General features: G+C 35.1%; 1 protein-coding gene across 5 annotated transcripts; it reads right to left on the bottom strand.

The window, feature by feature from the left end:
• Positions 1 to 873: 873 nt before the first annotated feature.
• On the bottom strand, positions 874 to 17,256 carry LOC112777467 (protein unc-13 homolog). 5 transcript variants are annotated; one of them, XR_011862622.1, is made up of 7 exons: positions 17,126 to 17,256; positions 16,603 to 16,819; positions 16,287 to 16,473; positions 15,674 to 16,023; positions 15,441 to 15,493; positions 13,964 to 14,080; positions 3,036 to 3,367 (listed from the first exon to the last, which is right to left on the bottom strand). XR_011862622.1 is itself a non-coding variant. In XM_025822143.3 (6 exons), exons 2-6 carry the CDS (start codon positions 16,807 to 16,809, stop codon positions 14,029 to 14,031), a joined length of 849 nt encoding a protein of 282 aa, XP_025677928.1. In that variant the 5' UTR covers positions 16,810 to 16,819; positions 17,126 to 17,256; the 3' UTR covers positions 13,861 to 14,028. The 5 variants fall into 5 exon arrangements, 2 of the variants coding, with proteins under 2 accessions (XP_025677928.1, XP_072053622.1); XR_011862620.1 differs by lacking the exons at positions 3,036 to 3,367; positions 17,126 to 17,256 and adding an exon at positions 874 to 1,497 and having other exon boundaries at positions 16,603 to 16,950; XR_011862619.1 differs by lacking the exons at positions 3,036 to 3,367; positions 17,126 to 17,256 and adding an exon at positions 13,125 to 13,408 and having other exon boundaries at positions 16,603 to 16,950.
• Positions 17,257 to 17,522: the final 266 nt, after the last annotated feature.

Below are 17,522 nucleotides of genomic sequence, written 5' to 3'. Positions count from 1 at the left end.
CCTCTGCTTTTTTTATTTTTTTAACCTGTCCTCTTGCTTTCTTTTTCTCTAATTTATGTGTTTTTTGAAGCCTCACTGGTGCACGGAATTGTGACCACACAACTCCGATACAACTAACCAGCAAGTGCACTGGGTCGTCCAAGTAATACTTTACGTGAGTAAGGGTCGATCCCACGGAGATTGCCGGCTTGAAGCAAGCTATGGTTATCTTGTAACTCTTAGTCAGGAGATTAATGATAAAAATGATTTTTGTTTAGGAAGAATAAATAACATGAAATAAAAAGTACTTGTGATTCAGTAATGAGGAACAGGTTGAGGTTTTAGAGATGGTTTGTCTTCTGAATCTCTACTTTCCTATTGTTGTCTTTTTCACGCACGCAAGGCTCCTTCCATGGCAAGCTGTATGTTGGTGGATCACCGTTGTCAATGGCTACCATCCGTTCTCTCAGTGAAAGTGGTATGACTACAAGTTATGTAGGGCTAATGATCTGTCGGTTCTCACTCGTGCTGGAATAGGATCCATTGATCATTTTGCACACTGTCACTGCGCCCAACATTTGTGAATTTGAAGCTCGTCACAGTCACCCCTTCCCAGATCCTACTCGGAATACCACAGACAAGGTTTAGACTTTTCGAATCTCAAGAGTGCTGCCAATTGATTCTAGCTTATACCACGAAGAATCTGGTTTCACAGATTTGAATACTCTGTTGTCAGGAGAGACAATCAAGCTCGTGAACCAGGAACCCAAGAGATACACACTCAATCTAAGGTAGAATGGAGGTGGTTGTCAGGCATGCGTTCATAAGTTGAGAATGGTGATGAGTGTCACGGATCATCACATTCATCATGTTGAAGTGCGAATGAATATCTTAGAATAGAAACAAGCGTGATTGAATGGAAAATAGAAATAATTGCATTAATCCATCGAGACACAGCAGAGCTCCTCACCCCCAACCATGGGGTTTAGAGACTCATGCTGTAGAAGATACAAATTCAGATGTAAAATGTCATGAGGTACAAAATGAATCTCTAAAAGTAGTTTTTATACAAACTAGTAACCTAGGTTTACAGAAAATGGGTAAACTAAGATAGATAGTGCAAAAATTCACTTTCGGGGCCCACTTGGTGTGTGTTTGGGCTGAGCATTGAAGCTTTCACGTGCATAGGCTATTTCTGGTGTTAAACGCCAGCTTTGGTGCCAGTTTGGGTGTTTAACTTCAGCTTTTATGCCAGTTCTGGTGTTTAACGCCAGAAAATGGTAGAAAGTTGGTGTTAAAACGCCAATTTGCGCTATCAATTCTCGAGCAAAGTATGGACTATTAAACATTTCTGGAAAGCCCAAGATGTCTACTTTCCAACGCAATTGAGAGCATGCCAATTGGGCTTCTATAGCTTTAGAAAATCTATTTCGCGTGCAGGAGGGTCAGAATCCAACAGCATCTGCAGTCCTTTTTTAGCCTCTGAATCAGATTTTTTCTCAGGTCCCTCAATTTCAGCTAGAAAATACCAGAAATCACAGAAAAACACAAAAACTTATATTAAAGTCCAGAAATGTGATTTTTGCATAAAAACTAATAAAAATATACTAAAAAGTAACTAAAGCATACTAAAAACTACATGAAAATACCACCAAAAAGCGTATAAAATATCCGCTCATTACTCATAAACTTTAATTTCAAGTTTCAGTCTTTTTTTTTCTTTAGGGAGTGGAGAGAGAGGAGAGGAGATGAGAGGTTGTTTAGACTAGAATTGAATACCCCTTCTTATTTCTTTCTTTTTCATTTAAAAAAATATTTTTGAAGTAGTTGGTATTAGATATGCTGCCTTTTAAATTATTTTCTTTTTGGTGAATTATATGGTAAAGATGTACGTTTACAGATCTTTCTGTTTATGTGATGAAAGAGAGATTGAAAATACTAGGACCCACATTTTGCACATTAATAAAATAATAAAAATTAATTATAAAAGGAATTTAATTCTCTCTCTATACAACCTCAATCTGTATAGTAGAGTGTCCCTTTCATTTTAGCTTCTTTTATACAGTACGAATTATTGGGACTTCTTAGTTCTACAGTTTTTGAAAAAGCTCACTGCTTTGCACTTACTGAGTTATCTTATAAATGAAGTGAATGCATTTACTGAGTTATCTTACAACTTCTTATATTAAATAAATTGCATTAATGAAGTACTGTTTCTATCAAGTAGCTGTGCAAGGAAAAATGGTCACTAGATTACATTTATGGGTCCATATAGTATTTAATGTGAACTAAGTGTCAGTGTGTTCTGAAGGGTCAAGTAAATAGTGATCACTTTTTTTTTGTATTGTTAGGACATAGGAGAGGTGAGAAATTCTTACATGTTGAGCGTATTAATGTCCTTTTGATAATTATCTTAAGACAGAAATTCAAAGACTACAAGATATATATAAATTTATTTGGAGATAAAATTAGATATAAAATAGACAAGATATCTCCTCAAAAATTCATTAAACATAATTTTATACATGTTTCAACAGTATTTAGAAGTACTATTTTTTTCTTTTTGTATTAAAAAATAATAGATATTTGTGTAACACTAAGTAATTATTCTACAGAGTTTATATAAGTAATTATTCCTTGTTTGTGAATAATAATGCATTCTTCTCTTATTGGGTGGTAGTTGAAAACGTGGTCTAAGTTATCTAGTGCTATTTGTTCAGTTGTTTTTTAACTATATTGTAAAATGTGCTACTTTTTTTTCTTGCTTTTATTTTAGCTTTTAGATTCAAGTGCAATATTTAAATGAGTTTGGCAAGAGATATGTTTTTCTATTAATTATTTTGGATACTGATGTGTGTAACACCCTACCATACAGAGTCTTATGCTTAAGTCATAATTCAGAGATGGCAAGGTAGTACGACCTCTAAAATAAAAATTTAGTACGTATAGTAGTATGAATGATTGATTATAACAAGGAGCCTTTGTAAAAAAAAGGGGTAAACAAAAATCGCAACTCGAAAGCGCAACACTCCGATCGATAACGTAACGAACAAGGATAACCAACGCGTGATTATATATATACAAAGGAGTGTCAAAAACAGGAATATCAAGACTCAAAATCCGGCTGCGAAGATAACCGGTCCGAGCATAGCAATATATACATATGATAAAAATAAGGAAAACCCCAAAGGAAACCCAAAGGGAAACAAATACATAAAACCTATTCTCCAAAATCTCCCATAAGAGGAGTCATCACAGTTGTATTATTTAATGGAGATAAAAGTATCTAAGAAAAACATATAAACCAAAACATAGCCCCGAGAACAAAGGATCTTCGCAATTATAGAAGTCTCCAGCATGCCTCAGTGGGAAACCTCACGTCTTGCATCTGAAAACCACAAAATCCGCATGGGTGAGAACCAGAGGTCCCCAGCATGGTAACAGCCTCCACATATATAATACATAATAATGGAGGAAAGCCAAAGGCAATCCTAGAACTCCCTCCAGATAATATCAAAGCTTATAAACAGGCTAAACCATAAAGGGCATCTGACTAAAGATTCTTCAGTCTAACTAATACTTCCCTTTCCAATTCCTTCAGACCTCCCAACCACCAGCAGGAGTATAATGTAGCAAACACAGTTATATCAAGCAAGAAATATACAATTAGGAACAAGTAAGGCATTTAGACAATTAGCAAGTAATATGCAGTCAAATAGGCAATCTCAAACAATCCATATAGTATGCATATGATGAATGCCTGTCCCTAGTGGCTGATGATATCATCTGTCGGTTATAGAGCCAACCCGACAAGTCCTGGCAGTTAACCATTGGACTGTCCCTCTGTCGTGTCTCCCCAACTTGAGTCATGCTCATTATAACTTGATCATAATCATGATCCATATCCATCACCCTCACTGGTGAATATTTATCCATCACCATCACTGGTGAATATTTTTGGGGGTGAGCTCGTCCGGGAATTTCACAGTGCCCGGCCACCCTGACGACATAGGGTCAAAAGAGCTTCAAGTCTCGACCTGGAGCACGTGGTGGCTAGCCACTGCTTTCTCCCAGGGAAACTCTCATCTCCGATAATGGAAGTGCAACATTCACAATTCATTCAACAGCATATATATGCATTTATACATAGCCATAATCATGGCTCCGCCGTAACACGGCAATAATCCAGCCATCCGGCTCACGGTTAAATCCATAACCAGCCGTTTCAAAAACAATTACAGCCTTTCGGCCTATGGCATAACAAGCACTTCCACCACCATCCTCCGCATCTCACATAGTCATGCTTGATCCTCATTGATCATTCATTTTCCCCTTGCTTCACTCGCAAGTTACCACATTCACTAGCCTTTCTTCTCACAGCTAGACATATCATAATGATTTAAGATATAAGTGGTGAGATCGGAGGCTTAGAAGTATGAGATTTGGCTTTTAAAACTCAAAAATCAACTTTGGGATGAAAACAGGGCCACGCGTACGCGCACTCCACGCGCACGCGTGGATGGCCTCAAAAACTCATCGACGCGTAAGAGTCATGCACGCTAACGCGTGGATTGAAAAATAGCCAAACGACGTGCACGCGTCAACCACGCGTACGCGTGGGTACTCTCGTGCCCCAGGCACAAAGCTGGCACAGTTTTCGCACAACTCTCTGGAAAATGGCTGAGCATTGGGTGCAGCACAATCGGCGTGCCCGCTCACATCACACGCATGCGTGGATGGCATTTTCTGGAAGAACGGCGCGTACGCGCCAAGTGCGCCTACGCGCTTGGGGTCATTCTGCTAAAAATTTTCTAAGTTAAAAGCTGCAGAATTCACAGATTTAAATCCCAATCTTCCAACGGACATAACTTCCTCATTTTAAATCATTTTTCACCCGTTCTTCGAACGGCATGGACATCCCGGATCCAATTTCATTTCTAAATAGATTTGGCATAAAACAGAGATTTGTAGTCCAAGTTATGTCCCGTCAAAGTATGCCTAAAAACCATGTTTTTCATAAAAACCACAAAGTGCCGTTTTCAAACAGGCCATTTTCAACTCTTTTCAAAACCAATCAAAACATGCCAATTTCATCCATTTTCTTTGAAATCAATCAAAATATATCAATTTCAACATCAAGCCTCCTCAACCCACACATTGACACTTTACCACAATTTATCAAAATCACTATCTCATCATTTTAACCCACTTCACCCAAGTGGCTCAAACTCAAACATATTGACATATCATATACTCTTCCTCATGCCAATTCTCAACAACACCAATTCCAATAAATCATCAATGTACACAATCAATATCATACTCACCATCAACATGGTTTAACCCACAATTCAACCATAACCAATCATCAAGCATATATCACAACATGCATATTTCTCATACATCATACCACAAAGGCATCAATAATCATCATCACATATATGACCAAATCATATATCTCAATCATTCAACAACATCAACCATTCAATGCCTATCGTAGGGCCTCTAGCCTAAGTATTTCCTACCACATTACATATTAGATACGGGAAATCGAAACCATACCTTAGCCGATTTCCCAAGCTCAACCGGAGCACTTCCAAATCACTTATCCACAAGCTCTCAAGGCCTCAACACCTCCAAGAATAGATTTTTCACCACCAAATCCCTTTTTGAAGCTTTTCAAAATCACCAATCAAACTCCAATATTCATATATACACAACATAAGCCACAATCATCATACCCATACACAACATCTCAATACCCAAACATCATAGGACAACAAAATTACACTAGGGTTGAGAATATTACCACACCCAAGGTCCAAGGAGACAAGATTAACCTTCTCCTTCAAGAGAGTTGGGTCCTATAACATCAAAGAGTCCAAAATCTCAATATTTTTGCTCATAAAACTCGAAAACAAGGCTGGAATTTCGAAGAGCAAAACATGGCTTACCTCAAGATTAATTGTATGGGTTTTGTAGAGCTCTCCGCAGTGAACGCGTGGCCACGAACGGTGCGGCAATCGGAGCTCTAGATCAAAAGTTATGGTAGTTTGAAGATCAAGTGAGAGAAAGAACTTGAGAGAGTGTTCTTCCCTCCATGGCCTCCATTTTCAGCATGTGAGTGTGTTTAGTGAGGAGAGAGAATGCTGAAAACTAGGGTTTTGGTCTAGTTATGTTGGGCTAAGGGCCCACTTTGGGTCCGGTTGGCCCAGTTTGGCCCGTTTGGTCCAATCTTGGTCCGATTTCTATAAAATTGGTACCAAAATTCTTGTCTCAGTCTCCTCTATCACATTTAGCTATAAAAATCACATTTTGGGCTTTCTAGAATAAATTCTCATTTATGAGTTAATTAGCCATTAATTAACCGGGTTTTACAATGTGTGAATAGTTTTACATACATAGTGACATACCCTTTTTTTTCTTTTATGTAATATGGCACAAAAAGGAGGAGAATTTATTGCATTACTTCACAACCTATGTAATATAAATTAACCTTTTAATAGGATCAATTTTTAGAAAGAACATGCCAACTATTTTATATCTTTTTTAGAGTTATATCTTCTACTAGTTAGGTCCTCATGTTTTTTTGTATAGTTGGAGAAGGAATGGAATTATACGCACTTGTTCTATGTCAAGATCAATAAGCTAATTAGTCAAAGTCTTATCATATATTACCTTTTATTATGTTTATAGTTATATCATTGTTTAATTTGCATTTAGTTTATTAGCACGCACCAAGTGCAATTGTGCATTCTCCAGGTTATTACTATATTTGGTTTGAAAAAATTGAAATAATATACACCAAGAGTAAGTTCTTTTAACATATGCGTGCATAACCTGAAGTTAATTCTTTTTTATTCTGGTACTGGTTATTGTGGCTCTTTTACAACTAAGATTCTTAGAACTAAATTGACTACTTTATTGTTCGTCCATGTATTTGCATAATCTACTTTAACAAACTTGATGGATACTACTTAGCAATTAGAGAAAAACAACAATCTGAAAATATGTTGCAAGCAGAAGCACGTTCCAAGTAAGAATAAAAATGTCTGTTTAGGTCTTTAAGATACAAAGAAGCTAGTCAACCAAATGGGAAACATAAAAGTAAATACAATTCGATGGATTGTATTAAAATCTTTTAGTTCTTTACTAATAATCTTTTAGTTTTGCCTTCAATATATTTGACATGCTTTGGGTCTTTTGGGGTTAAATTCCTACCTACATTGTTTATATTTTGTTTCCTGATTTTAGTTTTTTGTGAATAAAACAATGAACACTAGTTTTTTTAATCATTAAATCTTAAAAAAAAGGAAAGAAAAAAAAAACAACCAAAACATAAATTAAAAATATAAAAATTTCAAAATAAAATAGGACTTTATTTATCTTACCAATTAGATACTTGTTTTGTATCTTCATTTCCTTTTATACAAGTATAGACACCTTTAAAACATGATGTAAATTGATGGATTAATTTCTCTACACTTATGGGAATCATTATATATTTTTATTAGTATTTTAAATTCAAAGGAAAGGATATAATCATGTAGATAAGTGAAGGTGTCACTTGTTTACTCAAATTATTACTCTAATCTGATGCAGAGATGGGTAAGATTGAAAAAAAACTTGCATGGATGTGGATTATGCAATTTATTTGCATATGGCTATATATACTAAAAGTATAAATATGTAATGATTTTGTTTAATAAAACTCCATTATGTATATATGTATAAATGATTTGGATCTGGATATGGACGAGCCTGATTGGAAATATAAGATTATAAATGTAACACCCTAATATTCAAATCCTTATGCTCGAGTCTATATCAATACATCATACCCTCACCTGGAGCAAGTGAAATCACTTCACTGCGTCTGCCCAAGGAGCTCAAATTATCTCATTCAATAGTCATCGTCATTATTCAATTACACCATCAACTCATCTCATCAAGCACAGCCCTTACCATACACCGGCACCAGCATGAGGGACCTCTCAGTTGTACAAATACAAGCAATACAGACAAGTAATACACAATTAAAGTACAAGTAGAACAAGTAGCACATAATCAGGTAACATAGCATATACGGAATAGCAATCCAAAACAAATAGGCAAACCCAAAGAATTCAAACATATGCAAATGATGTATGCTTGTCCTATGGCTGATGATATCATCTGTCGGTTATATAGCCAACCGACACATCCTGGTAGCTAATCATGGACAGAAACACCCATCGCGGAGCAAGTAGGTTTGAGCTACAACTCCCTTGCTACTTCCCGCTCAACCCAGAGCCAGTGGAATAACCACTACTGCGGCTACTACCCAGGCGGGTCTTTAAAAGCTCAACCTAGAGCGAGTGGATTCACCACTGTTGCCACTATTACCCAGGCATCACAATCTTTGACCTAGAGTAAGTGGGACAAACCACAACCCTTGCTACTACCCAGGATCTCAAAACATACATTCATTTAGTTTAAAATCAATCATCATTATTATCAAATCTCAAACATTAACTTAGAGCAAGTGGGACGAACCACCACCCTTATTACTACCTAGGTATCACAAATACACATTTATTCATAATGATCCTTCATTATTATCCATTCTCAGACAATGACCCAGAGCAAGCGGGACGAACCACGACCCTTGCTACTACCCAGGTATCACAGATACACATTTATTCAAAACCCCATAATTAAACTCATTTATCATAATCCTCCTTCCCCATCTCACACCCGGAGCAAGTGGACAATGCCACTGCCTACTACCCGGGGTCACACATCACATCCAACACTTTCCATCATTATTCATTTACCACATTCATTAATCATATATGCATCTCCGGCATACTCGCCACATGTTCAAGCTTCCTCAGTCATTCATAATCCTTTGATCATTAATCATATACATGTACATACGCAGCCATATTTCAATGCTTGTCACAACCATCTGGCTCATAAAATATACAGCACTCTCACCATCATCCTCAGCAACTCATACAATCATCATTACTCATCATTCATCATTGATTCTTACTTTACTTCATCCACAAGTTACCACATGTCCTAGCTTCTTTTCATTACTAGGCATGCTATAAAGATTAGAACCAAGAGGATGAAAATGGAGGCTTAGAATTCAGAAATTTGGCTTTAAAAACTCAAAAACCAACTTTCGCTGAAAAAAGGGTCATGCGTGCGCGTTGCCCATGCGCACGCGTGGAAGCCAGAAAACCAACGTAACACGTGCGCGTTTCTTTTCTAAGTGAACCAGAAAGTTTTTTTGATAGTTATAATAAGAATTCCAGCTATCTGAATAATGTCTCTAAGAAACATGAGAATCATTACATGTATGATACTAAATCGAGTCGGAAAAATGGCATTCATAATTGCATTGAAAGTTATCTTCATTCTCAAATCTGTATTGTTAGTCACACTACAAATCCCATACAACCCCCCATAAACTGAAAATCCATGATCCCAATTGCTACAAGAATCCCGTTTAGTTGACATGTGCCTGTTTAGTCAGAAAAGCAGAGCAACACGTATGGGTCAGCCACGCGTACACGTGGGTGCATCTTGTGCTCCTTACACAAAACCAGCACAGTATCCGCACAACTCTCGGGATTTTCTATGGGGCATTTGCATCAATGCAGCGACGCATACGTGTCGGTCAGGTGTACGCGTGGGTGAGTAAAAATCGAGACTGACGCGTGCGCGTCGGCCACGTGTGCGCGTTGAAGCACGATTTTCCAAAATTTTTTACTAAGTTAAAAAGCTGCAGAATTACACTTTTAAACCCCAAACTTCCAACATATATGACTTCTTCTACAAAATTCCTTTTTCAACTATTTCTGAACCGTTGGAAAGATCTTTGAATAAACTTTCATAAACCCTAAACCCTAAACCGCCCATTTATTATTATTTTATCCTCGTTGGTTATTTACATTTATATATTTTTCTTTTATGTGGTAATTTATCACTATATCTCAATTTAACCATGCTAGGCATGTACTAAAATAAGCCACTAATTTTGTTATATCTTTTTCTTTGCTTTATGCCTTTTAATTTTGTTCTGAACTGAATTAATTTGAATTCAAATAGGTAATTAGAACAAGAGTAGCTTTAATTTTAATCAGAAACACCTTGGATGTTGTTGTCTTATTTTTCTGAACCTTTCATCTTGTTATAGTTGCTGATGTTGTGTTGTTGCTGGTGTTGTGTTTTTTTTTTTAATTTATCTTCTTGCAATGTCCCTGTTTGTTGGTGTTCTTTTGTTACACACAATGCCCCCTTTCACTTTCACTTTCATATGGAAGACGATGCTTACTGCTTTAGCTTTGGTGTATAATCTCCTAAAAGTATTTACTTAATGTGAATTATTTCTTTTTTATTTAATTGTGCTGCTTACTTTCTAAGCTAATTTTCACTTTGTTTATTTCCTTCGAAAGAAGTGAAATAGAAGTCATGAAGTAGAGAAGGCCTTAACAAATTGTATGATATTAATTATGTATATCTATTGAATGATTATGAAGCAAATAAAAATGGGTAGTAGCCAGCCAGAAATAAAAAGAAGCTGAATGCTTTTCCTTGTGCATGCCTTCATGATTCTTGAACATTAGATTAAAATGCATCCAAATCAGCGTTGTCTTCCTTTATACGCCTCATTTGAATCAATTTCTAATATTTATTATCTATATTGTTTCCAAAGAGTAACTCTTCTCAAAATCTCAAAAGGTGCTGAGTTGGAATCCCATTCTAACTAAGGATTCTTGTGGTTCTGGAGGATCCAGCTACAGGAGAACCGGGAACGGAGAGCCCCCCTTTCCGCCTGACTCTTTGGTCTTAAGAATGCTGGTTTTAAGAATGAGTGTTCTAGTGCGTTGTAGATTCTTATCCAAGACTTGTATCATTAGATAATGCCATGTGAATCGCTAGAAACATGTGAAGTGTATGGCTAACCCAATAACGAAAGTTTCGTAAGGGAACTGGAGCAGGCATAAACATAACGTGTGTGACATAGTTTTGGTCGGGTGCAAGTATTACTACCACATGTTTTCATTGTTACATACATTTCCTTCATTTTATTTTTGGTGAGAATGCCATTTCTACTTTGTACAAACCATAACAAATAAAATTCCAAAGTGATGAAATCATTGATGCTCATGTAAAAAAAATCTAAATATATGTTGTTCTGCTTAGGTCTTTAAGATACAAACAAGCTAGTCAACCAAATGGGAAACATAAAAGTAAATACAATTCGATGGATTGTATTAAAATCTTTTAGTTATTTAAAGGTGTTGCTGTATTTTATGTGAATTAGTGGTAATTTTTCTATTCTACATATCTGTGAAATGTTAATTGTGCGGTGATGTGTTTATTTTTTTATAAATTGTAGGTGTATGTTTATTTTTGGGAGATGGGATCGTCGGATAGCAATTTTTTTGGAACAGACTCTGATGAGGAGTTCCCAAGAGGAGACGATCTAGATTTTTTAGACGACGATTCGGAGGCTGATGAAGATAGACCTCAAGATAAAAGAATAGCAGAGCTGTCACGAGAAGATATCATGCAACTTCAGTTTACAGATGAGGAAGCTGTTTATCGATTCTACAAGACTTATGCAATGATGCACGGTTTCGCTGTGAGGTTGGATGAAGTCAGACGTGATAGCGATGGTTGTGTAATTATGCGTCAAATTGTTTGTAATTAGGCGGGCTTAAGAAAGGAAGAGGTTGAAAAGGACGAAAGAATCAGGGACCACCGACCCCTAACTCAAAGTTGTTGTCGGGTGAGAATTCGTGCAAGACTAGATAGAAAAATTCATAAATGGAAGGTTATTTTGTTCTATGAAGAGCAATCTCATGGATTAGTTGATCCACTCGATGTTAGCATGATGCCTGAGTATTGCACATTCAGTGTCTCGAATAAAGCTCAGGCGAAGAATTTGCACGACATAAGCATCAGGACCTGTCACATCTTGGGATACTTGGCTACTCAAAAAGGTGGATATGCAAACTTGTCATTCAACCAAAAAGATATGTACAAACTCATTACTCAACATAGGAAGAAAAAGGTGAAGGATGGTAATGCAAATATTGCAATAAGCTACCTGAGAGGTAAAGCTGGTAACGATTCTTTTTTCTTTGGCAAGTACACATTAAGTAATGAGAATCGATTAGAAAATTTGTTTTGGGATGATGGGACTAGCCGTATTGATTATGAGTGCTTTGGGCATGTCTTGACATTTGATTTGACTTACAATAGGAATGTATACAATAAACCACATGTGATATTTTCTAGTAGCAATCATCATGGGCAGACCATCATATTTGGATGTGGTATTCTTGTTAATGAGGATATTACTGCAAAGACTTTCATTCGTAACATGTTCCGAGAGGTTAGGAAGGAAATTGAGGGTGCTTGTGCTATGAATACAGAGTTGGTAATTCAGGATGGTGGAAAACTATACTTCAAGTGTAACAGTTTTGGAGTGCCAGAGATTGATTATATGGTTGAGTTTGACAGAGTTGGGGGGATGCTTCGTTGCAAGTGTCTGTGGTTCGAAAATAGAGTGATTCCCTACATGCACATATTCGCATGCCTAAAGCACCAACACGTTGAAGTTATTCCAGAATGCTTAGTGTGCAAGCGTTGGATGAAGAATGCCAAGAGTGATTTCATGAAGTCAAATGTCGATGATCCAAGCGATTCTAATAAGGTACTAAAGTGTCGTTTGGGTGTGTTGGCTGTTGAGTGTTCTAGGTTGATGGATGTTGCATGTAAGAACTCAAGTGATTTTGTCGAAGCAATGAATGATGTTGTCAACATAATTACAAAACTCCAAAAGTGAGGTGAAAATCCATGCAACGGTAATTTAGATGATGACTACGTTGTTGACCCATTGGTGGTGAAGAGTAAGGGAGCTCCCAAGAAAACTCAATTTAAGCAACAGAGAAGGTGTTCAAATTGCAGTGTGACAAGGCACTACAACAAAAGTTGTCCTAATATTCCTGGTAGAATCCCAAAGGAGCCGGTAGACGATGATACAGAAAAGAATATCAGTAGCCATCTTGACATCCTCACTAAGGTATCTCATACTATAACTATGTCTAGAAATTTATTATATGGTGATTCGGCATCTTGTGTTTTAGATTTATAAACTATGTTATTTTTATACTTTGTAACGAAAGATGATGTTTGGTTTGTGATCAGCAAAAACGACATGACAGTGTGAAAAATCAGCAAAAGATGGAAAAAGATAGGAGCATTGGTGGTGGAATAGCACCAACCTCAGCAGCTAAATCGGCTTTTACTAATCAAGTGAAAACATCAAGTCCTGATCCCGATATCCCGGTTTGTGCATCTACAAGTAACGAAGAGTCCGGAATGAGTTCCAGACCAGCTGAGTCTCCTATTGTGGCCCTTGAAACTGGAATGGCAAATTGAAGATGATTCAGATTTTGGAATGATTGGTAATTTTGTACCATTTACTAATTACCTTTTATTGATGATTTGTATAGTTTGTATTCATTGATTGAATTGACATTTATTGAACTAGGAAGATTATGTCATTTTACTCATTTACTATTAAATTTTTGAAATTTCTTTTTGACTTATCCTATCAATAATAGAACTCGAGCTTAATTTTAGTTCATTTGATGTGTCTGCATGTACTGTAGTAAGTAATTACCTATATTCCTATTAAAATGTGATGCAATATTTGATCCAAGTTTGCCTGACCCTTTTTGTGGATTTAAGCATAATCTGTGCACTAGTATTTAGCACGAGTTGTGATTGACCATGGATGCTATGGTTTTAAATACCGAGTGTTCATTACTTCTAAGTTATTTAGTATCTGCAACTAATTAATGAAAGTTGGGATTGATAACGCCAAGTTTGACATTGAAATTAATGAAACATTTCATTGTACAGAGTAATTCATGTATATATAAGTCAAAATTCTATTAGTTATGTTAATTCTTACTTTCACTCGCTTTCACTCCACGAGTTGTGATTGATCATGGATGCACTGGTTTTCTCACAAGACTGCTATGCATCTTCACACCCACTTTCACTCCCTGATCCAAACTCTGGTTCTACGCTGTAGAATTTATTATTTTTCAAGGATATCAACATGTGATCATATTGGAAATCATGAATTATTAGTTAATGCATCTACATAATTTTATCTTTTCAATAATGACTTACAAACTTAGAGTACGAGTTAAAATAATGAGTAAAGTACTATTTTAGTCTCTAACAAATGACTTCCGTCTTAATTTTGTCTTTGATACCTGAGACGTTATTTTTTCTAGTCGGATATTTTAGTGCATCCTATTTTAGTCCTCTACCTAAAATTAATTTTTTTTAAATTTCTTTTCTTTTTATATTATCACCTTTTTCGTTTACTAAAATAGGATAAAATAGGACATTTAGAATAAAAATACGATGTTTAAAATGTTACTAAAGAAAATATCACGTATAGTACCACAAAAACGGAGTTTAGCCACCAAATTTTAACCATGAACGCTAAATTGTGTCTTCTATTTATCACCAAATTGGCTCACATTGATGTGCCATAATCGACCTGTCTTTAATAGATTTATTAAGCTATAATATTATTTTTTTAAAATATTCTAACATTAACACAAATTTTTAAAATTAAATCTAAAAATATAAAAAATTAAATTTAGATAAAATAAAAAATTAAAAAAAGATAATTCAAATATTCTAATATTTGAGCTACCTAAAAAGATAAAATTTATTTAGCTAAAATAATATGATTTGGACACTACAAGAAACATCGTTAAAATCGACGGCTAAGCTGTCGATAATATTAAAAGTCGACGGCAAAATAGACGGCCGGAATGGTCACTATAAAGCATGTCATTTTTTTAAAATTCTAATAAAATCGATGACTTATAATAATTTAATAAAATCGACAGCTTTTCCATCTATAATATGAGTTTGGAAATTTTACCTACTTACTAAAATCGAAAACATTGCCGTCGATATTATTATATAAAATCAACGTCATTTCTGTCGATATTTGATTCAATAAAATCGACACAATTGCCGTTGATTTAATTATTTGGATACCGACAACTTCTTTGTCTATATTTTGTCTATTTTAAATTTAAAAAGCGACAACGTTATCGTCGATTTTAATAGCCATATTTTTTAATTTTTTTTGAAAAATAGTAAACAATTAATGCAAATAAACTTTTAAATTTAGAAATAAAATTTATACAGAATTTAGATAACAAGACAAATAAAATTTTAAATATAAAAATAAAATTATACTAAATATTAGATAATGAGTTTAAAAACTTATCAAAATAATAAATAATCTTCTAACATAAAAACTCAAGACAAGATAAATAACTAAACTTAGACTTATATTTGTTTAAATTGCAATCCACCAATAATACAAAATATTCAAATTAAAGTAAATAACCTACCCAAGATCATCAGAATCATCTTGCATTTGAGAACTCTGTGGTTGTCCTGGTCGCTGCAAAATAGGTGGGAGTTAAAAATTGAGCTAACTAATAGAATAAAATTGAAATATATTCAAATATTAAGAATAAAAAATTGATACAAATTAAATATTAAGAATAACTTTTAACTTTTTGTAAAAAAAATGTTTGTAAAAAAAAAGGTTTGCAGTTCTATAATTTCTCTGGCACAAGACCTTCAATATTGTGTTTGTGTCTGATCTATGCCACCTTCCTGTAGCAGGCGGCACTTGTGACTTGCGAGTTGAAGGAAGTACAACAAGGTTTTGAGAGAGTGTTTTTTCAAGGGAGTTGATATGGGTCAGGAGATAGAATAAGGTGTTGAGACGAATGTAGAGGCATTGTGTGCCACGACTACTCGATGGCCTAGGATTATGACCTTCTTTTGTTGCATTACTTATGTGGTCTGCCTTCAATGAACCACCACCACTGCATTGACATCCTTTTTTCAAGAACATACTGAACTTTGAATTTCGGTTGCATCTTGTCAGTGAAGGAATCACGGGAACATAGCTTTGTTTTGTACCTGGAAAGCAAAAGCATTTTTAAATTGAATGAAAATTCGAGGACTCAATTACAAACATTTTCAAATTATAAAATCTTATTCACAAATTAAGGAAAATTGTAGGGACATCCGGGGAATTAAGTTATCTTTTAATTATCAAATTAGAATGCAAACAAATTGAAAAGATCATACCTCTACAAAGTCATCAAATATTTCTTAGATATAGATTAATTATACTGTATAAAATAAACACCTTAAGCTTTATGTATGTTCAAAGTGCTTACCACATGCTGAAACAAACATTATATAGTCTTGGAAGAGATTTTCTAGTCCATTGACAAGTTCTTGAACAATATCTTCAGTAATTCCAATTGGATTCTGAAAAAATTGCTCCATAATAGTCTTGGCCAATTTCACTAGCTCTACAGCAGATTGTGCAATTGGCTTTGCTTTGGACTTTGGATTCCATGTCTATAATAGAGGAGAAATTAAAGAAACTAAAAAAGCACATTAAAGATTATCTAAAAAATGACATGAAATCTTTAAAAATAAATTCAATAATTAATCTTTTAATGAAAAAATGATAAAGCCAAAAGTTACCTCTATTTCCTTTGCATTTTGCAAAGCCTCTTTGCCCTTGTGTAACGATTCATGTATCCATTTTGTCAATAGGTTCCATATGATTGTATCAACTTCATAAAGCATTATCTCTTTTACTATTGCTTTTGCCTTTTCTTCTCCCTCAAGGGAACCTTCAACCATCATTTGGACCAAAGTCTTTTCTAACTTACCAGCCCTCAGCAACATTCTGACAGTACTACAATAGTAAGTACTACAATAGTAAGTAATTCAGATAAATTTGGATCATCTTTGAGTCAATTTAGTCATACTAAGACCAATTACATATATATTTTTATGGATTATTCAAATTACTTTATCAAGCTTAACTCATTTATAAATGTTCTATCGGTTAAAAAAATAAAATTCGTATATTTAATATTTGATTAATTCCTAAACTATTTATGACATCTAACACAAGTTTTGACATCTAACCAGTAGCACCGAAAGAGCATGATTTAACTTCATATAATAGGAAATTGTGATAGATTCATATCATGTGTACCTTATTAATTGCGTCACATACAAAACTACTACAAGCAATAGGGGCTACCAACATAAATGTTAAATCAGGCTAAGATTGGCGGATAGGAATTAGCTGCATCAGATTTGACGCATGGTGTGGTAAGAGTGAACCATTTCCCATATGGATAACAGGATAAGAGAAGATATTCAAATTAAAGTAAGGGTTGTCTTTATTATGTCCGTTTTAATCAGTAAAACCCGGTTAATTAACGGCTAATTAACCCATAAATGAGAATTTATTCTAGAAATCCCAAAATGTGATTTTTGTGGCTAAATGTGATAGAGGAGACTGAGACGAGAATTTCGGTACCAATTTTATAGAAATCGGACCAAGATTGGACCGAACGGGCCAAACCGGCCCAACCGGACCCAAAGTG

The sequence above is a fragment of the Arachis hypogaea genome, chromosome 1, assembly GCF_003086295.3.
Source record: "Arachis hypogaea cultivar Tifrunner chromosome 1, arahy.Tifrunner.gnm2.J5K5, whole genome shotgun sequence".
In the NCBI taxonomy this organism is placed as follows: Eukaryota; Viridiplantae; Streptophyta; class Magnoliopsida; order Fabales; family Fabaceae; genus Arachis; species Arachis hypogaea.
Note: the sequence above shows the minus strand (reverse complement) of the source record. Positions and strands in the feature narration are given on the sequence as shown.

Bases quoted from the DNA above. Each gene is read 5' to 3' on its own strand.
- LOC112777467 (XM_025822143.3), bottom strand. From the start codon at position 16,809: ATGTTGCTGAGGGCTGGTAAGTTAGAAAAGACTTTGGTCCAAATGATG. The intron at 16,024-16,286 runs GTAAGCACTTTG...TTTGCTTTCCAG, and splicing joins AATGTTTGTTTCAGCATGTG to GTACAAAACAAAGCTATGTT. The intron at 14,081-15,440 runs GTAGGTTATTTA...TAAATTCTACAG, and splicing joins GATGATTCTGATGATCTTGG to CGTAGAACCAGAGTTTGGAT.